The sequence below is a fragment of the Lissotriton helveticus genome, chromosome 12 (genome assembly GCF_964261635.1).
Source record: "Lissotriton helveticus chromosome 12, aLisHel1.1, whole genome shotgun sequence".
NCBI classification, from domain to species: domain Eukaryota; kingdom Metazoa; phylum Chordata; class Amphibia; order Caudata; family Salamandridae; genus Lissotriton; species Lissotriton helveticus.
The window spans coordinates 594,111,591-594,134,693 of NC_136073.1; the positions used below are offsets into that span (position 1 = coordinate 594,111,591).

The 23,103-nt window shown below is 46.9% G+C and overlaps 1 protein-coding gene across 2 annotated transcripts in view; it reads left to right on the plus strand.

Annotated features, from left to right (window-relative positions):
* Positions 1 to 753: 753 nt before the first annotated feature.
* Positions 754 to 23,103, plus strand: part of TOMM40L (translocase of outer mitochondrial membrane 40 like) — a 586,774-nt gene continuing 564,424 nt past the window's right edge. For both annotated transcript variants that reach the window (XM_078669218.1, XM_078669219.1), the window contains exon 1: positions 754 to 1,858. In XM_078669218.1, the coding sequence (XP_078525344.1) occupies positions 1,735 to 1,858 (124 nt within the window). In that variant the 5' untranslated portion in view covers positions 754 to 1,734. The remainder of the gene's footprint in view (positions 1,859 to 23,103) is intronic.

Below are 23,103 nucleotides of genomic sequence, written 5' to 3' on the forward strand. Positions count from 1 at the left end.
AGAAAGCCCTAAGTACGCTATTTTAGGTCCTTATTCTGAATCAGTCAGTATGTGATGCGATAATTATGGCACCCACTGAAAAACAACACCACGGTGCTAAGTATTTACTCGGTGCAATCATTATGGCCTAGTTTTTGTGAAGCATATGGATTTTGGTGTTCACCATGCCAACATCTGCATGTTCTTTCCTGTATTTGCCCCCACCCCAATAATTAGTGGCATGGTTGACTATCAGCATTAATTCACACATGCCAACAGAACCGATGCAGGTGAGAGCCTTCCGTTTTATAAAGCCCAAAATGGCTTTACTGTATCTGTCTCCCGCAATTGCCTCTGCTTCAACAGAAATCAACGTAGAAAATACACTCCCTCGATTATTTTATGTAAATCACCTTCTAAGCAGATTTAAAATGTTGTCATTTATGTTCTTCAAAAACGTATAATACTGATATACTTAGTAAACTCTAGCTTTCCACCTATTCCCGACTTCCCCAATTTTGCACCGAGCAAACGCGGCCAGCACTACTAACGGAAACAACGCACTCTTGCCAGGACTGTACAGTACGGAAACAACTAGGCATCCTTCATAGTAAGGGAGGCGCATGCGCAACGCTAAGCATCAATGTGACGTAGGGGGAGATGCAACGTACAAGTGCCACAAATGCGCTGAACACCTTGTCACAAGAATAGGTTAAGATCGAGCTTTTCTAACGCGCATGCGCGATCCTCTTTCTACTTTCTTATTATTGACGTTTCCGAGCTTCGTAGTTTCCTGTGGGGCGGGGTCTTTCCCTGAACAGCAGCCCTTCCTCCCGGGTTATTAAATGCGAGCCCAGAATAACCCTTAGAATAAACAGCCGTTACATTTTTACAATATAGACACAATTTCGTTCTTTCTGCTTAAACCATTGAATCTGGGAGAATATCAGTTCTTATTTTGGAAAAATCGGAACGTTTTGATTATTCACTTATTTTTAAGAATATACATTTTTGGGTGATCGTTTTACGGATGGCGGTGTCCAGATAAACAGTTCGACAACCGCGACTTTCTTTTGATAACGGATGTACTGCACGCGAGTTTTGTTTCTATACGTTTGTTTTCAAAGCTCTATAATTTTCCCTGAGGGGACGACTGACAGTTATTTTTTATGTGACCGTTTTGCTCATAATCCGGTCTTCTCTTTCCCGCAATTTTGCGTTTGATCATCTTTCTGGAAAAAAACGCCCTCTTCTTTTATGATGTGAGGCTGTGTAGAGAAGCGCCTTCCACACGTCTCAGTGATAGGATTGGATATATGTAGATTGGTCTGGTGGATTGACACTTACCAAAGAACTCCTATTTTGTTTTTATTTTTGAAAAGTTCTGATTAATTACCAGCTCTTCATTATGAAATTCCAATTTCTGAGGTGTTTGTTTTCTTTGGGAGATTATCACACTTCAATTATTGGAATCCCCAAACGCTGGCGCGCGTGATTTGATTTACTCAAACGCTGCTACTTTGATTTGCTTGAGATGTTCAGTTCTTCAACGTAAGATGTATTTTTCCAGTTCAGTCTACATCTGCCCCCCGAGCCGCAATGTCTCAGTCTGCCGTATTGGCAGTCAGTGCGGGAAGCATCACTTAGCCATCCTATTGGCAATTAAAAGCAGAACACTAGTTGTTTTTCCTAAGACAGTCTTTGACCACAGTCTTTGAAAAGAAACTCAGAAGGAGCTACGTGAGGTTTTCCGTGATGGGGAGCGTACTGGCCCTGGCCTGTTTGGAAGCCAAGACTTCAACACACTCCTGGAAACGTAAGAGCAAGGACCAACTCAGTAACCCAGGCAGCTTCGACGAGCTTCACAAGAAATGTAAAGGTGGGTGTTTGAAAATCAGTGTAAGCAGATTCCCAATGTATTGTAGATACCCCATGTGGGATGGAAAGGATGACTAAGTATATGTTATTGTAGCAGATGTATACATTACACATGTCTGAATAAATGAAGGTTGCGCTTCCCCCATGGATGGGGGAACGATGCTTACGTGTGCTGCCGGAATGCGGGGGGCGGTGGAGAGGGCGCGGTCTGCGGAGCGGAGCTGGCGGGCGGGGGTGTAGCAGCTGAGTCGGCTGTTGAGGTACGCTGGTCCGGTGTCGTGGAGTGCCTTGTGTGCGTGGGTGAGGAGCTTAAAGGTTATTCTCTTGTTGATGGGGAGCCAGTGCAGGTCCTTCAGGTGGGGTGTGATGTGGCTGTGGGGCTGGGGGATGTCGAGGATCAGGCGTGCGGAGGCGTCTGGATGCGTTGGAGTCGTTTCAGGAGTTTGGTCAGGGCTCCTGCGTAGAGTCCGTCCAGTCCAGTCTACTGCTGATGAGGGCCTGGGTGACCGTCCTTCGGTGGGGATCCACTTGAAGATCCTGCGAAGCATGCGAAGGGTGTTGAAGCAGGAGGAGGAGACGGCGTTGACCTGCTTTGTCATCGAGAGTGTGGAGTCCAGGATGACCCCTAGGTTTCGTGCGTGGTTGGTGGGTGTGGGGGGTGCTCCTAGTGCCGTCAGCCACCAGGAGTTGTCCCAGGCCGAGGGGGAGGGACCGAGCATGAGGACCTCCGTCTTGTCCGAGTTGAGCTTCAGTCGGCTGTTCCTCATCCAGTCGGCGACTGCCTTCAGTCCTTCGTGGAGGTTGGTTTTGGCGGTGTGGGGGTCGTTGGTGAGCGATAGGATCAGCTGGGTGTCGTCGACGTAGGAGATGATGTTTAGGTCATGCTGTCGGGCGACGTGGGCGAGCGGTGCCAAATAGACGTTGAACAACGTTGGGCTGAGGGATGAGCCTTGGGGTACGCCGCAGATCATCTTGGTGATACATGTAGAGGAGAGGATCCCCGTAAAAGTAGTGTATGCCAGCGGGCCACACTCGAGGTGATTAATTACAATTTAGAAAAAATATATGCAACCAAGTTTCCATTGGTAAATTGGTTTTATTACCAAAGGATAGAAGATAACAAAATATCTGTTTCAATACAAGGTTTCATATATTAACAAAGCCCCAACGGGGAGGGGAAAGGGGAGAGAAAAGGAAGCTGAAGAAGAAAAGTTAGAGAAGCAAATAGACACAGTATAGATAGTAACCTGATTATTACAAGATTAATGACAATATACAAAAAATTGACAATACAGAGACCAAAATACGGCCAAAATCAGACAAATAATAAATAGTCCAAAACATCCAGCACATTAGATAATTCAAATTAATAAGGGTTGTGCCTGGTGTATCAACAAAAAACAAACAGTCGACGTTTCGACCCCTAATAACAGGCTGGGTGAAGTCCTTTTACGGGGTCTTCATCAGGACGTCATGCGGGGAAAGGGGAAGGGGCCACACTGTGGGGAAAAACATTTTGACTTTAATACATGGTAAAGACGGCAGTTTGTCCAATAGTCTAAACCAAGTGATTAATTTGAAGCTATTACAAAGTTGAATTACCATGGGGTACGGCCTTCAGGGGCTCTGTGCACAGGGTAGGCGCCACGCAATTAAGTCGCGGTCGATCACTAATAGTAGAAAAATCAACAGGAGAGGAGAAAGTTACCAGTTAACTCAGTACACGCGCTGTGTCAAATTACATCTTATAGTAGGTAAGGGAAAGCCTTGAAGGCCTTCTATTTAGCATTTAGGACGGATACAAGAGCAGAACAACAAATCTTGTTGCCACTCTCATAATCGTAAGATAATAATTAAATGCTTAAATACCTCGAAAAACTGGCGAAATTATTACACCAGGAAAACGAAGAGTGGGACACTCTTAGTGGAATGTGACCATTCACGCACGCTGGAATTGAGTAAGTGAAAACACTCGTGTTACATAATACAGAAAATGATGACCCAGTAAAAACACGAATTAATTCAGGGCCAATATTGGCGAACTTACAAGAGACTATTTTGGACAAGGTAAAAAGAGGGCTCCGTCACCGTGATAGCTTGCGGAGCCGTCTGTTTTGGAAGGACTGCTAACTCGAAAGCCGGTGGGTTTTTGTTTATCACATCCAACCTGCCATCGGAGAAATAATTAAAGAAAAGAGCTGGAGTGTAGATTTAGGAATGGCGTCAGACCCAACCGTACGCTATCGTACTGGCGCTCTTACTCACAAGAAATTGTAGTTCGTCTGGGTGCAAAAGCCGATGTTTTTACTGCACGGCTCCACAGAGGAAAGGGATTAATTCACGGGGCTCGTAGTCCCTTGGTTCCTGAAAAAATCGGGATAGCGATTAGTTTCAGGACTCTAAGGAGCCGATATGCGACGCCCGCCAGAAATTCACTTACATTTAAATGGCTGGAAGGGCGTCTGCAAAGGTCAGGCCTGAAGGGTGTCAGCACGAATCCGGACAGCAACTCCGCAAAGCAGCAATGCGGAGTTTGGGGCGGGGCCAGCTAATGTTGGTTCCATGAAAATGGAAGAAATACTCAAGGCTACCGCGGTAGGGAGTGATAATTTCAGGCAGTGATATTCAATTCGTGGGGAGTGTCCGAACCCGCATACAAAATATATATTAACACAGGATAAAGGATAAATTGGTGCAGCTCTCATCTATGAGGATGTCAACCACAAAAACAGTTTGCAGAACCTAGATTGTCGTTTATTACAAAAGGTGCTTCTCTCACACAGGAGGAAGTAGACCCGTTCCTTAATTGAATACCTAACTACAAAATTGAGGGACATCACATATTTTAAGGGAAGTATTATGAAAAATGGGTGCATCTCTCACACAGGAGGATGAAAACCCGTTCAGCCAAAATTTCGAGAGACAACACATATTTTAAGACAGATCCTGAACCAATATTTCGAAGGACAACACATAATTTAAACCAGATCCTGAACCATGGGTGCATCTCACACGCAGGAGGATGAAAACCCAATTGACCATAATTCAAAAAAGTGTGTGCCCGAGCATTCAAAGGGTAAGCTTCAGAATTTCTGTATTGGGGTCAGGGTGTTCCAAAAAGGGACATGTTAGATAGTTCAACCTAGCGCTGCCAGTTGTGAAAGACTGCTATCCTGTTCATTCAGTCCGTTTTTGATGGAGTCCAAAAGTGACATCCATTTGGACTCCCGTATGTTCAGGATAGATGGGAGGTTACCACCCCTTCTCCCGAGGGTCACCTTTTCAACAGCAAACCACCGCAGGTCAGTGACCAAATGGCCAGCTGTGAGCCAGTGGTCTACAAGAGGGGCACCTGCCACTTTGCATCTCAGTCTACTGCAGTGCGAAGAAATTCTAGCCTTGATTTTTTGTTGCGTCTGACCTACATACAAATGACTGCATGGGCAACGGATGATGTATATCACACCAGTAGAATTACAATTGGTGTAGTGTTTGAGAGTATACGTGCGTCCGCGGTGGTCAAATGTTTTGGTCTGGATTGTGGTATCGCAGGCAGTACATCCACCACATCTATAGTGGCCGATCACAGGGGGCAAATTCCAAAGAGATGTTAGAGTGGGTTGGCTCTCGCCTTCAAGAAAAGAGTGAACCACCATGTCCCTTATATTTTTGGCTCTCTTAAAAGAGTGAAGGGGCAACTCTGTTTGGTTGATGACATCAGCCACCAATGGCCAGTTATGGTTGATGATCTTCTTGATGTCGTTACTGCGAGTTGAAAAAGTCGTAACGCAAATCACGCGATCAGTTGTAGCACGTGAAACGTCACTTGGATTAAGTAGGGAATCGCGGGGATTATACCAAGCACGCTTTCTTGCTCTCTTGACCAACCTACTTGGGTACCCTCGTGCTGTCAGGCGTTCACTCAGGACCTCCGATTCTTTAAAGTAATCGGCTCTTGTGGAGCAATTCCTCCTAATCCTGAAAAATTGGCCGACTGGCAGGTTATCTTTTAAACCCCTAGGGTGATGACTCTGGTATTGTAAGAGTGAATTACGCTCAGTAGGCTTCCTGAACAGGGTGGTGTGCAGATGATCTGATTCTGCATAAATAGAAATGTCTAGGAAAGGTATAATTTTATTGCTTGATTCCATCGTGAACTGGATCGCCGGATTTCGGGAGTTGAGCCAATTATGAAATACTTGGAGTTGGTCACCATCTCCGTCCCAGATACACAGGACGTCGTCTATGTATCTGACCCAAAGGGGCAGATGTGCCTTAAACGGATTGGTAACTGGAAAAATGTGCTGGTGTTCAAAATAATCCATGAAGATTATAGCCAGGTTTGGAGCGAAAGTGGCCCCCATCGCTACGCCCCTGGTCTGCAAATAGAAATGATCTTGAAAAATAAAAATTTTTTGCATCATAGCAATTTCCAATAATTGGATAATGAACTCAGTAGGGACCTGGAGGGGAGCAGTTCGAGTATCTAAAGCCATTCTCATTATATCCAATGCTTCTTGTTGGGGGATGCTCGTGTAGAGTGATATGATGTCACATGTAACTAGGAGAGAACTTTCTGGATTAAAGGGTCGACCATCTATCAAATTAATGACTTGTGTGGTATCTCGTAAATAGGCTTTTGTATGAAGTGCGATAGGCTTCAGAAAAAAGTCAACATATTGACAAAGGGGTTCTAAAAGAGACCCACACCCAGAAACTATTGGGCGACCAGGAGGTTGGGTAAGGTTTTTGTGTACCTTAGGTAAGGTATAAATAGTAGCCAGTCTGGGAAATTTTTGATTAAGGAACTCAAATTCCTGTTTGCTCAGAAAACCGGTATCTAAACCCTTTTGGGTCACCCTTAGGATGGTGTTAGCCAAATCACTTGAAGGGTCACTGGGTAGAAGACGGTAACTGATGCCATCTGATAGTTGTCTGTAGATCTCGGCTTTGTAATCAGAGAGATCTTGAACCACACTTGCACCGCCTTTATCCGCGGGTTTTATAACAACCTCTTTGTTGTTACTTAAATCCGCCAAAGCCTTCTTCTCTGTTTTTGGTAAATTCAACCTCGTGAATTTGGGCTCTTTGAGGGAACGATCTATGGAGGAGGTTACAATATCCTCAAAGGCAAGGATCCGGCTATTCATGGCATATGTGGGTGGAAAAAAGGTTGAGGGGACCCTCAGGCCGGTAACCGAATTGTTTAGTCTGGTGGTCTGATTTCGAAAGAAATAGCGTAACCTTATCCTTCTAAAAAAACTATATAGTTCGGTTTTCAACAGGAATTTGTTGACCGAAGCAGTGGGGACATAAGAAAGTCCTCGGCCGAGGACCTTGAGTTCAGCCTCCTGGAATTGATGTTTTGAGATATTAATCACTGGACTAGTGACGCTAGAAATCACAGGAGCTGATGGAGTAGGCATGGTTACCATCTGTAGGTGTTCCTGCGCGTGGATATCTCCCCGTGTGTCTCGGGGCGAAACGTGACCCGCTTCTGTTGCTTGCCTCAACCCCCTTCCCATCCTGCCTGATTCTATTGTTGGCCTCTTGTTTGTCCCCGGGGCCAGTTGTTGCCACGGCCTCGTGGTGGGCGCCACTGTCCCCGACCCTGATCTAAAAAATGAGGTGGGAACTGGGGGGGATACTGCTGGTAAGTAGGGTCTTGAATGGGATAGGGGGGGTAGGAGTATGAGGTGCTGGGTCCTGCCTCAGCTTCACTACCAGAACTGTAGGAGGAGTCTGAAAAGGTGGTATAGTTTTGTCATCCTCTGTACCCCCCGCGGCCGCGATTGGTAAATCGGCCTTGGTTGTCCTGTTTGTAATACTCTGGCTGTAAGTAAGGGTACACTAGTTTTTTATCAAAAACTCTGAGATCGCGTGCCAGTTTCTCCAATTTCTTTGTTTGTGCCGTAGTATCGAAGTCTTTTATGGTTGCTTCCAAATGATCTATGGCCTCCTTGGCTTTAGTGAGTGTGCTATCACCCAAGATTTCGGCCTTCAGATCTGCGATCTCTTTGCTTAAGGAGACTACCTGTTCTGCAGCTGTCTCGACTCCCAGCACCATCCAGTGCCGGGAGCAATTATTTCCCACGTAGCTAAATCCCTCTTTGAATTTAGGTACGTCGACAAATATCACAGGCTCGATTTTGATTTGCAATCCCACCGGGATTATATTCTCTTGCAAGTATCTCGTGAAAAGGTGTCCATGAAGTCTTGTTCGAATAAGTTTTTTCTCTAATCTTTCCAAACGGGCCACCTTATCATTAAGGGTGATGTCAATGACCGGGACCGAGGTAGATAAGAAAGTGGACGATAGGTCTTTGGTTAGCTGGTTGATATACTCCTCTGTGTAGGAAAGTAACTCGGATTCGACCATGGTATGACTAAATTTAATTTAGGGAAATGGAACCTCGCAGGTCAAACCTGCTCAGATAGTGTTACACAAAAGGGGGTTAAACCCATATAGTCACGGGGACCTGGGTTCTATGTGATACATGTAGAGGAGAGGATCCCCGTAAAAGTAGTGTATGCCAGCGGGCCACACTCGAGGTGATTAATTACAATTTAGAAAAAATATATGCAACCAAGTTTCCATTGGTAAATTGGTTTTATTACCAAAGGATAGAAGATAACAAAATATCTGTTTCAATACAAGGTTTCATATATTAACAAAGCCCCAACGGGGATGGGAAAGGGGAGAGAAAAGGAAGCTGAAGAAGAAAAGTTAGAGAAGCAAATAGACACAGTATAGATAGTAACCTGATTATTACAAGATTAATGACAATATACAAAAAATTGACAATACAGAGACCAAAATACGGCCAAAATCAGACAAATAATAAATAGATGTAATTTGACACAGCGCGTGTACTGAGTTAACTGGTAACTTTCTCCTCTCCTGTTGATTTTTCTACTATTAGTGATCGACCGCGACTTAATTGCGTGGCGCCTACCCTGTGTACAGAGCCCCCGAAGGCCGTACCCCATGGTAATTCAACTTTGTAATAGCTTCAAATTAATCACTTGGTTTAGACTATTGGACAAACTGCCGTCTTTACCATGTATTAAAGTCAAAATGTTTTTCCCCACAGTGTGGCCCCTTCCCCTTTCCCCGCATGACGTCCTGATGAAGACCCCGTAAAAGGACTTCACCCAGCCTGTTATTAGGGGTCGAAACGTCGACTGTTTGTTTTTTGTTGCTACACCAGGCACAACCCTTATTAATTTGAATTATCTAATGTGCTGGATGTTTTGGACTATTTATTATTTGTCTGATTTTGGCCGTATTTTGGTCTCTGTATTGTCAATTTTTTGTATATTGTCATTAATCTTGTAATAATCAGGTTACTATCTATACTGTGTCTATTTGCTTCTCTAACTTTTCTTCTTCAGCTTCCTTTTCTTTCCCCTTTCCCCTCCCCGTTGGGGCTTTGTTAATATATGAAACCTTGTATCGAAACAGATATTTTGTTATCTTCTATCCTTTGGTAATAAAACCAATTTACCAATGGAAACTTGGTTGCATATATTTTTTCTAAATTGTAATTAATCACCTCGAGTGTGGCCCGCTGGCATACACTACTTTTACGGGGATCCTCTCCTCTACATGTATCACATAGCACCCAGGTCCCCGTGACTATATGGGTTTAACCCCCTTTTGTGTAACGCAGATCATCTTGGTGGCTTTGGAGTTGAAGGGGGGAGGCGGACGCTCTGGGTTCTCCCGGTGAGGAAGGAGGTGGTCCAGTCCAGGGCCTTCTCTTGGATTCCGGCGTCGTGGAGGCGTGCTCTTAGTGTGCGGTGGCAGACTGTGTCGAAAGCGGCGGACAGGTCCAGGAGGATGAAGGCCGCGTTTTCTCCATTGTCGACCAGGATCCTGATGTCGTCGGTGGCGGCGATGAGGGCAGTTTCGGTGCTGTGGTTGCTGCGAAACGCGGACTGGGACGGGTCCAGGATGTTTTACTTTCTCTTCGAGGAAGCTGGTTAGTTGTTTGTTGAAGGCCTTTTCGATGACCTTCACCGGGTACGGGAGCAGGGAGATGGGTCGGAAGTTCTTGAGGTCCTTGGGGTCCGCTTTGGGTATCTTTAGTAGGGCGTTGATCTCTGCATGCTTCCAGCTCTCCGGGAAGTTCGCTGTCTCAAAGGGGATGTTGATAGTTTTCCAGAGGTGGGGTGCAATGGTGCTGCTGGCTTTGTTGAAGATATTGTGTGAGCAGGGGTCTTCCGGGGATCTGGAGTGGACGGTGTTCATGATCTTGATGGTGTCGTCGTCGTTGATGTTGGTCCAGGCGAGCAGGCGGGTGATGCGGGCGGTGGTCGTGGGAGCGGGGGTGTCGGCGGTTGACTGGGTAGTGGCGGCATCGAAGCTGTCGTGGATGTCTGCTATCTTGCGATGGCAGAAGGTGGCCAGTAAGTCGCACAGGTCTTGTGACGATGGGATGTCCTTGGTGTTGGAGCTGGGGTTGGAGAGTTGTTTCATGATGCTGAAGAGTTCTTTGCTGTTGTGTGCGTTGTTGTCTATGCGGTCTCTGAATGCGGTCCTTTTGGCGGATCTGATGAGTAGGTGGTGTCGGCGTGTGGTGTTCCTGTGGGTTGTGTAGCTTTCCGGTGTTCTTTCGCGGGTCTAGTTTTTTTCTAGTTTTCATCAGGTTCGCTTGGAGGCCTGGAGACCTTCGGTGAACCAGCTGGCTCTCTTGCTGGTGTGGGTGTTGGGTGGCTTCTTGAGTGGGGCGAGGGTGTTGGCGCGGTCGTTGATCCATTGTCTGAAGCTGCGGCTTCGGGGTTGGTCGGGTCCGCAGATGGGCTCTGGGCAAGGGCGCCGGTTAGCCTGTCCTCTGTGATCTTGCCCCAGCTGCGGCGCAGCATCTGCTTGGTGTGCTGGTGTGTGGTGGGTTTCTGGAAGGTAAAGTAGATGCAGCGGTGGTCGGTCCAGTGGAGTTCGGTGGTGCGGTCGAAGAGGACGTGGGTGCTTGCTGAGAAGATGGGATCAAGCGTGTGGCCCGCTGAGTGGGTAGATGTGACGAGTTGTCTGAGTCCGAGGTTGTCGATCAGTGTGGAGGAGTTGGTGTCGTTGTTGTTCTCGAGGTCGAAGTTCAAGTCCCCGAGGAGGATGTAGTCCGTAGAGGCGAGGGCATGTGTGCTGATGAAGTCGGTGATGGAGTCGCTGAACCGTGCTCGGGGTCCGGGGGGGTCTGTAGAGGAGGGTGCCTCTGAGGGTGGTGTTGGGGTCTGTGTGGATCTGGAAGTGCAGGTGTTCGGCGGTGCTGAGGGTGTCGTCGGCATGTGTCGAGCTTTTGAGAGTGTTTCTGTGGACGATGGCAATCCCGCCTCCTATTCCGTTGCGCGGTCCTTGCGGGTGATCTTGTAGCCTTCCGGGTTGGCTATCGCGATGTCAGGTGCAGAGGAGGGGGTCAGCCAGGTCTCTGTCAGGAAGGCGACGTCTGGGGCGTTGGTGTCGAGTAGGTCCCAGAGTTCAACAGCGTGTTTGCGGGCAGAGCGGGTGTTGAGCAGGATGCATCTGAGGGAGTTGGGTTCCTTGTTGGTCGGGTTGGTGAGCCGGATGCTGGTGAAGCTGCAGTTCCGGCAGGAGAAGGGTCCTTTGGTGCGCTTCGGGGCGGCCAGGCAGCAGGTGCTTGATCGTCCGGCGTTGAGTGCTAGGAGGGTGCTGGAGTAGTAGCAGAGGCGGGCGTCGTGGCGTTCGGAGGGGCCAGGGGTCCTGGCGCTGGGCGCGGTCCAGGCGCAGATGGGCTTGCCTTAGGCACGCCAGCAACGCGACCCTGCAACACAACCGTGCAACGGCCGCTACATAAGGGGAGGTGGGAGGGAGGAGCAGCTGGGAGGTGGGAGGCGAGTGGATGGTGACGGGGCGGGCCGCAGGGGGCGGCGGGAATCGGGGCTGTGGAAAAGGCAGGGAAACAGAAGGCAAAAAAGTTGGGGGGCACAATGGGTATAGGGGCAAGAAAAAAACGGAGAGGACAAAAACCAACAGCAGCAAAGTACAAATTATACAATATGCGAGACAATCACAGTGCACAATAAAAAATGGAAAAAGTGAGCGGGACCTACGGCGGGCTGCGAACCTGGTAGCAGCAGAGCTTGGGACACGGGCGCAGTCAGGAGGAGCTGCGCGGCGTGGGGAGCGACCTGCCTGGGAGCAGGGTCAAGGGTCGCTCTCACTGCCGTGCAGTGGCCGCCATATAAGGGGAGGTGGGAGGGAGGAGCAACTGGGAGGCGGGAGGCGAGTGGATGGCGAGGGGGGCGGGGCTGCAGGGGGCGGCGGGAATCGGGGCTGGGGAAAAGGCAGGGAAACAGAAGGCAAAAAAGGTGGGGGGCACAATGGGTACAGGGGCAAGAAAAAAACGGAAAAGACAAAAACCAACAGCAGCACAGTACACATGATACAATATGCGAGACAATCACAGTGCACAATAAAAATGGAAAAAGCGAGCGGGACCTACGGCGGGCTGCGAACCTGGCAGCAGCAGAGCTTGGGACACGGGCGCAGTTAGGTGGAGCTGCGCGGCTTGGGGAGCGACCTGCCTGGGAGCAAGGTCAAGGGTCGCTCCCAAGTCATCACTTGTTTTTATGCATCCCCAATGCATTTCGGGCTCATGTCTGCCCTTCATCGGGGGCCAACTTCCTAGAAAACCAGAAGATGTAAACTGAAATAAAAATGATGGCCTTGCTGTAGAACTAAACCATCACCATGTCCTCGGTGCACTGTAACCTCACGTGACGACCGTCGTGTTTCTTAGCAGATACAGCATGTTTAAACAAACATTGATTGTGCTGGCGTCTCCAATAGTAATGTGGTGGTAGAACAGACACTCATACTGTTACATTGTAAAAGGCCCCCAGTGATATCACTATATGTTATTGTTATATGAAAACAAATCAATGTGACTGTATAAACCGGTAGTGAGAATAGATAATGCAAGACATGTTCTTCTATTAAACGATGTGTGTGTCTTTACATGAATAACCGCTTCGCCCCGTTTTCCATCCAGCATGGTTCCTGGCCATCTGGCAAAGTGCGGGTTATGCCGGCCAAATAGTGTCAAACAAACAAATATTGTGTGAATAAATGAACCATTCTGATATCATGCAGTCTCTAGCTGCTATACCCTGATGCTCAGGAGTAACCTGTGAGGGTCCTACACATAGTAAGGAAGTGAGACTTACGGGAAACTCAGTTGCTCGAGACCTTGCGTCCTGTTCAATAACCGTTCGCCATGCATGTGTTTACTCGAAAGTAATATTATCGACATGTAAGACTGACTGCGTGTGTAAACCCAATGTGAAGCCACCGTCTTAGAACTATAAAATGGTCAACTTGCAAGTTTCAGTTAATAGTTAAACTTAATAATAGTACCAGTGTTAGACGTGGGTCCCGTGCTCAATAAGCTACTGGAGTCAAGCTATCCTGGCTGAAGACGGCTGATAACCAGAAACCGGTCCTAGGATGCTTGATTCCGGTCCAGGTAGGACATGGCTTGGCAGTTTGGGCTGGAATGTTCCCATGAGGCACAGGGTCAAGACTGATTTGCATATGGCCATGTCTGAACTGGGGTGGCTTGGTGAGCAAAATAACCATGGATTAAACCCAGACCTATGACTGGGGGTGAATGTTTTGCCATTGTGCAACATTCCGTCCATCATCTTGTGTGTTTTGCTGTTATAAGACCATAGGCATCATGAATCAATTTTAGCTGTTCTATTCTGCTTTACTTTACCAGCAGTGAACACTATAATTTTGAGATGACAGACACACTCTGGTTACATTATATTATTACATCCTTCCTATTATGCTTTTTAACAGTAGTTAAATGTTATGATACCCCTGGTGCTATTATTAAGTTTAACTATTAAGTTTAACTTGCAAATTGAATATTTTATTGTTCTAAGATGGCGGCTACACATTGGGTTCCCGTAGTCCGTCCTCCATGTCGATAACATTAACTTCAGAATAAACACATGCATGGCAAACGGTTAGTGAACAGGATGCGAGGTCTCGAGCAACCAAGTTTCCCGTAAGTCGTACTTCCTTACTATGTCTAGGACCCTCACTGGGTTAGTTAAACTTACTCATGAGCATGAGGGTATGGCAGATAGAGACCACATGATATCATTCTGGTTAATTTATTCACACAATGTTGTTTGTTTGACACTATTTGGCCGGCATAACCTGCACGTTACCAGATGGCCAATAACGATGCTGGATGGAAAGCAGGGCAAAAGAGTTATTCAGGTAAAGACACACAATTTTGTTTAATAGAAGAACATGTCTTGCGTAATCTATTCCCACTACCGGTTTATACACTCACATTGATTCGTTTTTATATAACAATAATGTAGGAAAGTGGCTCTATATATACTGGACCAAAGTAAGGTGCAGTGTGTATAGAGTCCCCAGAGGTTTGGCAGAGGCTAAAGTTAGATATAACCTTACTCTAACCTTACTCTCTAAAGTGGTAGCTTGGTCGAGCAGTAAGGCAGTATCAGAGGACAGTGTAAAGCATTTGTTGTTCACACCCAGTCAGCAAATGGTCTCATACACTCAAGAACTGAACCCTAGGCCAATGGTTTTGTATCAAAAGATATAGTTGTTTTTATTTTAGAACCAACAAGGTATCAAAATATACTTTCTCAGGATGAGTTGCTTTAGTTAAATACTTTTCAAATAGGCAATAGACTTTTTAATGCAATAGTTACAGTTTGTTGCAATAGGCAACACAATTTCAAACACAATGCAACATTGAGCTCAATGGGAATTTCTAGTTCAATGCAATTAGTTACTTGGTAGATTACTTTTCTAACCACAGGAATTGATCCTGAATTCAGTCCCGGGACATGAGCTGTAAACAGTTAAGTAAAAGCGTTTTGGTTACAGTAGTGATTTTTAAGGAATATTATTGTATTTTTAAAAGTTGACAGAAATGTTTTCAGCTGAAATTACCAATGTTATCCTATGGAAGGAAATCCAATTAGCAGGTAAGGTAGGTTCTTATTACTTTTGTAATCCAGTACTGGAGTCCTAGGTTCAGCACTGGGACCTCTATCTAAAACAGGTAAGTAATTACATTTTGATAGTTGGTACGATTTTTAAGGAATATTTGTAGTTTGCAAAAATCGACACTTAGAAGAAATTTCACAGGAAAAACAGTCAATGGTTTCCTATGGAAGGAAATTCAAGGTACTGGTAAATACAGTTAAAATTAGTTTTCAGGGTTTGTGCCGGGCCACAAGGTGCAGCACTGAGGTCTCTCCTGATAACAGGTGAGTAAATCGGAATTCTTTGTTCGGCTGATTTTAGGTGAAAATTGTAAAGTTCCAAAACTGCACACTTGCCAAGTGAAACCAGTCAACCAGTCACTTTTCTTCCATTAGCCTATGGAAGAAAAGTGAGTTATCGGCTTTTAGGTAAGTACTCGACTGGCAGAGTTAAGGTTCTGGGCATAGACTCAGGGGCCTCCCAGTGTCAGGTAGGTACAGTTGGTACACCCTCAGCGGCACAGGAGCAGCCGGGTGCAGAGGTAGTTAGGCCCAATGTTATCCAATAAGAGGTAGGGGGCCTTTGGTTGGTGGCTGCTGGCTAGCAGGGCACGTGGCTGTGGGAGCTTGGCTCCTGGTCACTTGCTCAGGGCAAATGGGGAAGTGGGATAGGACACAAGTTGCACTGCCAGGGGCACTCGGGCAGCTGGGTGCAGGGTGCTTTTGAGCCGTTGGGCGCTCAATGTTATTCAATGGAGATCTTGAAAAGAGAACAAAGGCTGCAGGCCTGGGGACGTTGTATCTTCTGGAGTGACCAACACTTCGAGGGGTAAGTTGGGATCTTGGAGGGTAGGTAGGCACCCCAGAGTTGGGCACAGGAGGCCGGGGGCACCGGGTGCAGGGGTGTCTTTGGACGTTGGGAAATCTTCCCCTCTGCTGGTCGTGGTAGGAGGGGTCCCTGTTTCTGAGTCTGCAGGCGTCGTCTGGGTTGGCGAGGAGGGTCCTTGGGCACTGGATTCCAGGTCAGAATCGCCGGGGGGACGTCCTCAGGGTCTTTGTCCACTTGGGTACAGGCCGGGCCCGGCGTGTGCAGAGTGGGCTGGATTTGTGGTTCCTGGCTGGCACCAGGTGTATTGCTGTTTGAGCAGAGCCACTGCTCATGGGAGTCCCAGTCTCTAAGAGGGTCAAGGCAGGCAGGTCCTTCGGGGTTCTCGAGGTTGCTGTCCGCAGGAGACGCCGGGAATTTAGCAGGAGCAGGTTCAAGGATCAACAGGCCTGTAGGGCTGGGGACAAGTCAGTTGGTGTCGTACTCTTGTTAGCAGCTGTGCTGCAGGTCTTCTTCTGCTTGGTCTTTTTTCTTGTTTCGAAATCGGGATCTGAGGAAGGAAGGTTCAGGGTGCCCCTAAATACTACATTTAGGGGCGTTACAGGTAGGGGAAGGGCAGGGACCAATAGGTCCCTGTCCTGGGGCGAGTACACCCCCTATCCTGCTCCTCTCCTGTGGGAGGGGGGCAGGAGCCTATCTCTAATTGGGCAGGGCTCCCCATCTTCAAGATGGCCGGAGCCCGGAGTTGTGCTTCACCTCGCCTCTCCCACCTGAGGGGTGGAGTTGGCACAGGCTGGCACACCCCCTTCCCTATCGTAGGTTTTCCCGCCAGTCTTCCCGCCAGAGTGGGGGTCAGAACCGGTGGCGGCCAGTTGCTGAGTACAGCAAGTGGTCTGGAGAAGCTCACAAAGGCTGTAAGTAAGTAAAATTTTATTCACGACCATCCCGATGGTTCTTCCTAAGTCATTCTTCCAGCGGCTGCAACAATTGTTGACAAAACTTGCCTGGCCTGGCGGTCAGCCCCGGGTGAAATGGTCGCTCCTCACACTACCTTACTCCATGGGAGGGCTTGGTGCGCCTGACCTCGAATTATATTACAGGGTAGCGCAGGCTGCTCACTTACACACTTGGATACACGGGAACCGAGACATACCACACGTGAAAATGGAGACTCTATTTGCCCGGCCTCTCTCACTCCCTCATACGATTTTCGAACCGACAGATCGTAGGACCGGAATACTAGATTCAATTTCGACTACGAATCACGCATGGTCTAGTCTTTTGCAGGTACAAAATGGTGCACTGCTGCATTCCCCTATTATGCCTATCGATTGGGCCCGGTGGCTGCCTCCTCTCCGGGAGAAAGGGGTGGTAACTGAAATGCAGAAACTGAACATTAAGGTCGTGGGAGACCTGTTCAATGATGGAGTTGTCAAGACTTGGGAGCAGGCAGTGGTTGGCCTGGAATCGCCATCACTTCTAATGAGGTTCCAGTTTTACAGAGTCCGCCACGCGCTTTCCGAGCTTTTGGGAGGGGACATGGCAGAGCCACCAGAGGTGAGAGAACTCACGTACGTTATTAAGGCCACTTCTCCACAGAAACTACTGTCTCACTTATACGCACTGTCACAAACACATAGAGAAAACACGTACACCTAAGCACGACTGGCATGGCAGTCAGATTTACAAACGGTATTGGATGATGACATGTGGAGATACTGCTGCACCAACACTAGGAAGCTTTCATTAAATGGCCGACATAGGCTGATTCACTTCAAATTCCTAAATAGAATATATTATACGCCAGACAGACTCTGCAGGTATGGCCTTAGAGCCACAGCGGACTGTGAGAGATGTCACACTCCTGATGCGGGCTTCCTACACCTAGCGTGGCAATGCCCTAGTATATGGGACTTCTGGGATAAGATCGTTGCTGAAATTAGCGCTGTTGCAGAAATTGACATTGCACCAGACCCTATGATGGCTCTGCTAGGATACACCAAACAGCTGCAGAGAGCTGCGCGTAGACTAGTAGACATGGGGCTATTAATAGCGCGCAGAGTAGTAGCATGCTGCTGGATGAGAGGCCCTGCACCGACACCTAAAAGATGGGCACACGAGATGATATATTGCTGTACGCAATCCGAGAACTATAGCGAACTCCTCCCCCCCACCAGTAGACCCAAGAACTTCTGGGGGCTTCACCAATCTTATCTTGCGGATAAAGGAGACAATGCTGCTGACACAGAGTCGCAGGGAGTCTGAGACCGACTGGTGTTAGGGGTGACATAACTGGGACACTGAGCAAACTTCTGACCTAGAGGACTAGCGCCATGGGTATCAGTGTTGTTGCTGACTGACACTGTCTGGATTGCATATGTTTGCCGTGTTATGTACTGTAAGCACCGCCTGCCCTGCTTAATGGGTTGTTGGCTAAATGGCTGTGTATTCGCTTGAGTGTAAGAGGACGCGCGATTGATTTCATGGGGATGCACTGACAATTTGTGGTATGGGAGGGGGGCTTTGGTATTTACACTCTAGGTCACTGTTTGTTACCTTTTCAAAATACTCAAAATAAAATAATAATAAAAAAAAAATGACAAAAAAAAAGTAACTTTTTATTTGATCAAGGTATAAAAACATCACAGTTCATAATTATGATCAATTACATTGTAAAAAGACTTAAAAAGGGCAAATAGCAGCTTGTACATTTAAAACCCGTTAAAACACAGTCCCTATGATATATTTACAAGCAAAAGTGCATTGATTACCATGGTAATGATCCCAATTAGTTTGTCTTTTTGCAAATGCCTAGGTCATCACAGTTCATTGTTACAATGTGGGGGTCAGAACCGGTGGTGGCCAGTTGCTGAGTACAGCAAGTGGTCTGGAGAAGCTCACAAAGGCTGTATGCCTTTGAAGCTTTCCCTTGCCCATCACCGGTGGGGGCCAGTTTCTGAGTACAGCAAGTGGTCTGGAGAAGCTCACAAATGCGGTATGCCTTTGAAGCTTCCCCTTGCCCATCCTGGGGGGATGAGGCCTAGCACCTCGCCCAGGATGTGCATTGTTGCAGGCCCAGGAGAGCGGGGGCTCTCCACCCAGGGGTCCAGCAACATGTCTGCTGTGTGGCAGCCTAGGCAGCCTCTCAGACCAGACGTGGATTGTAGGTTAGGTTTCAGGGGGCATCTCTAAGATGCCCTCTGTAGTTGTAGTGCATTTTACATTAAATCCCACACTGGCATCAATGTGGGTTTAATGTGCTGAGATGTTTGATATCAAATTTCAGTCTTCAGTGTAGCCATTATGGTGCTGTGCAGTTCGTAATGACAACCTCCCAGCACCATATACTGTTAATGGCATCACTGCACTTACAGTGCCCAGGAATGGCCCTGGGTACTGTAGGGGCACAGGGCTCCTGCACCTGTGCCCACCCCACTGGCATAGGGCACCCAGCTAGAGGGGTGACTGAGGTATGCCAGGGCAGTGGGTGTGTGGGCATGGCACACAGGGGTGTGTGCCATGTCGAGACCTTGGTTAGTTCTGCACCCATTCATTCATTCTGCAAAGGCAGTGTGTGGGTGTCAGGGTGCAGGGCCCCTAAGGGTGGCACAATAAGTGCTGCAGCCCTTAAGGGGTCTTCTCTGGTCACAATGTCCTGGGTGCCTAGGGTACAATTTACCAGGGGCTGACAGGTGGCCAGAGATGCCAATTGGGTTTCAGCTTCAATACAGTTTTAGGGAAGGAACATAGGCCCTGGTTACCTGATTGGCAGGAGCCCAGGGCACACTCTGTCAAAGCACATCAGCAATTCAGCAAAAAGTGGGGGCATACCCATGGAAGAAAGATGGCACTTTCTCACAAATAACATATAGTTGTATCACTGGGGGCCTTTTACAATATAACCGCATGAGTGTCTGTTTTACCACCACATTAATACGAAGACGTGAACACCATCATTTTTATTCCTTTTCAATCATTTTTTTTCCGGTTTATATCTTGTTTTTCCAGGAAGTTGCCCCCCGATGAAGGGCAGACATGAGTCCAAAATGCGTTGGGGATTCATAAAAACAAGTGATGACCGGTCCTATTATGGACACATTTAAAATGATGCATCTACAAAAAGTATTTGCTATTGGACATATATCAAATGCCATATTTGGAGTAGTAATTTTAACAAAGTGGAACTAATTTTGAAAATTTGAACCCGAATAAAATTGACATCTACCAAAAATTGAAAGTGAATACTGTCTTTAATTGGGAATTCCGGCAGTGCACGTAAGGAACGCTCCCCCGTGGGGAAAGCTCAACATTAATTTATTCAGACATGCCTATGATCAGAAGGCGATACCTTCCTGCACACCAACTACTTACCACAACCAGATAAAAATCAGCGTAACAATCATAATAAAAACAAGCATTGGCATAGCCAATAGGTCTCGCCTTTGGGACCTTATAAGTGTTTCGTTATCCAGCACGATATCCTTGGTGCAACAACATCAACTGTTGCATGGCTAAACACTTATAAGGTCCCAAAGGCAAGACATATTGGCTATGCCAATGCTTGTTTCATTTTGCGCTGTCCCACAAAAATATCTTCATTCTTTTATTTACTGATGCAAGGGGCGCCAGCCATCGTGAATCAGTTAAAAAAAAGAAAATGACACCCACTTCATTTTGATGGCACACGCAAGCCTGTGATACATGCACAAGCCTATGGAATGACAAGTGGTTTTCTTAAAATCAATATTGCACAGCATTGGAAAAAAGCATTTTGCTCCTCTCTTCGATACTGTACAGTACTGCAAACAGTCATTTGCAAAGCTGAAATGTCTTTGAGGCGCAACAGCGCTTGTTTATGTGTGTTAGCCAAGACATTTTGAGGTTTAAATAAAATAGTATATATGATATGCATACTCATAAGGGTTTTACTGCATTCTTCAAACATTGATAGGTTGTTGTGCCATTCGCAATTTTCTTCCACCCACTACAGCATACAGCATGAGGCAAGGGGTCAGCTCACTTCAGCGATTGGTTAACTTCACAATGATGGCATTCTGCTCTATCGCAAGGTGCCCCTTCCTGCACAAAAACATTCTCCCCATGGCGCAGGCATCCTTGAACCATGGTGCAAGGGTGCCTGCTCTAGCGCATGGCTGCAGTTTGTGCACCAGCGCAGGGGAAGCACAGAGATGCGACATATTCTTGTAAATATATCGCATCTCTGTGCTTTCCAAACTAACGCAGCACGGCGCAGCAAAATGACTTGCTGCACCGTGCTGCATTACTTTGTTGTAAATCTGCCCCCAAGTGTCTGGTGCGAATAGCCACCCACTCGTAATTACCCTCAAAAACAGTACCTCCCTGTTGTCCTTTAGGAAATCTGTAAAAACCTGGTTGTTTGAGTCCTGCTAAATTAGGCCTCCCTTCACCGCACTAGTCATACGTTTCTCTAGCGCCAAGACGCCCACGGGCATAAGGCCGCTTTACAAAACCACAAATCAAATCAAATCAAACCTTAGAGACGGCTGATAATACAAACTTTAAAGCAAAAATCAGCCTAATGAGTGGCACGCTGGGAGGGGAGGTCACATGTGAGAGCAGTCTGCAGATGCGAGGTACGCGGCCGCCATAGTAAAAGTTCAAGCGCACCATAGTGTCAAGAATATTTTAGGTTGAACCTCACTCCTCTTGAGCAGGTCTACGAACTTACCTAACTAGCATTGATTTTTCTCACAATTTAAAATGATGGATGAACGAACACATTCGGTGGAGCCTCACTGCAGGAAGAGGGAGCACCGATCTGTTGTGTGAGGGACAGCAGGATCATGGCGAGAGCAGCAGGGATGCCATGTCCGGGAGGAAGGTGTGACGAGCCCACCGGGATAACTGCACTGTGTAGAACCACGTGATGCTGAAAGGCACACTTCAGAGTCACCAAGATAAGGGCGGGCGAATTCGGCAGCACCCAACAGACCTGATAAGCATTTGAGACACCTTCACACACCAGAGGTCTCTCTAGCAAACTGTAATCAGGCCCCAAAGCACGTGGCCGCCATAGTAAAAGTTAAAGCCCAGCATGGCGCTGGGAGGCCATGTGTCACATAATGTTTTCGTCGGCAGTGTTGCCTGCTGTACACGCGCACTCTGTCTTTGAAGTGCAGTAAATGTTACAAGATAAATTCAAAATTTAAAGACAACTTTATTTATTGCTTTGACTTGTGCGACCCACCAACCACCAGTTCGCCACCCTATACAGCTAAACGTGTGTTCGCCTCTGCGCATCTAGGGGCTCATTAGGATGGAGGATGCGGAAAATCCTCTGCAGACCCACCAAAGACCCACCGCCACATTAGGATGGCTGGTGTGAAGGAAATCAAAAATCCCATCTCAGGGGTTTGCACTAACACCTGATCCTTTAAAGCAGCATGAAAAAAGTTGGCACAGAATCTGTAATCAAGAGAAACATATTTATTAAATTACAACAAGTGAGGCCATGTCACACAGAAGCCGCAGCACTCTGTATGAGATGGTCTGAGGACTGAAGGCCACAGTATCTCTTATATACCCTCACAGTGGCTAAAAAGGGGCAGTACAAGTACACATAAGAAGAGTTACACACATAGATGGTCATACAGAAAATGCACAGTCGACAAGTAGGAGGAGCTAACAGTTTTGCCAATGCTAGCAAGCACATCCTGACAGTTACAGAATATTAGCAGCTGCAAGCACAACTGAGCATGTGCAAAGTAGGAGGAAGAGGCTAAATATACCGAGCAGAGAACAGCAAGATAGGACTGAGTACATGGTGAGCACATGGCCATCTAAAATGGCTGCCAAATACAAAATGGATTCCATAAAAAGACAAGATAGTCTCTAAATACAGGATGTCTTCTGCTAATGCTTAATCTAATCGCTGCTAAATTACGACAGACGACCCTTTCAGCATTAGCTGAAGACATTCCCATGATCCAGTAAGAACATAGAAAATATTTGTACATTCATTTTCACAATTTTCAATATCTTAATTCATTGCTAGAGGAGCATTTTCCAGTCTAAACATTTCACTAAGGGTATCAGCAGGAATCCAAGAAAAACGGGCATTGGATCATAATAAACATACAGACAGTAGGAGAAAGCAATGGCCACTATTATAAACAGAATTATCATTTTTCTTGGCCTAAGCTAAAGCAAATCCTAAAATCATCTAGTAGACATTTTCAGGGCTCCTATGCATTTCAGTGACTATTCATTTTAAATTTCAGAATAGCTAACAGCTCATATCTAATAAAAACATTTTCCAATTGACTGTTACATTTTCCTTTTATGATGGCTAGAACATCAAGCATATCTGGGACCAGGAGGGCCACACAGGGCCATAGGAATTAGGACCAAGAGCTGCAAAGGGCTGCTCTTCAAAAATGGGACAA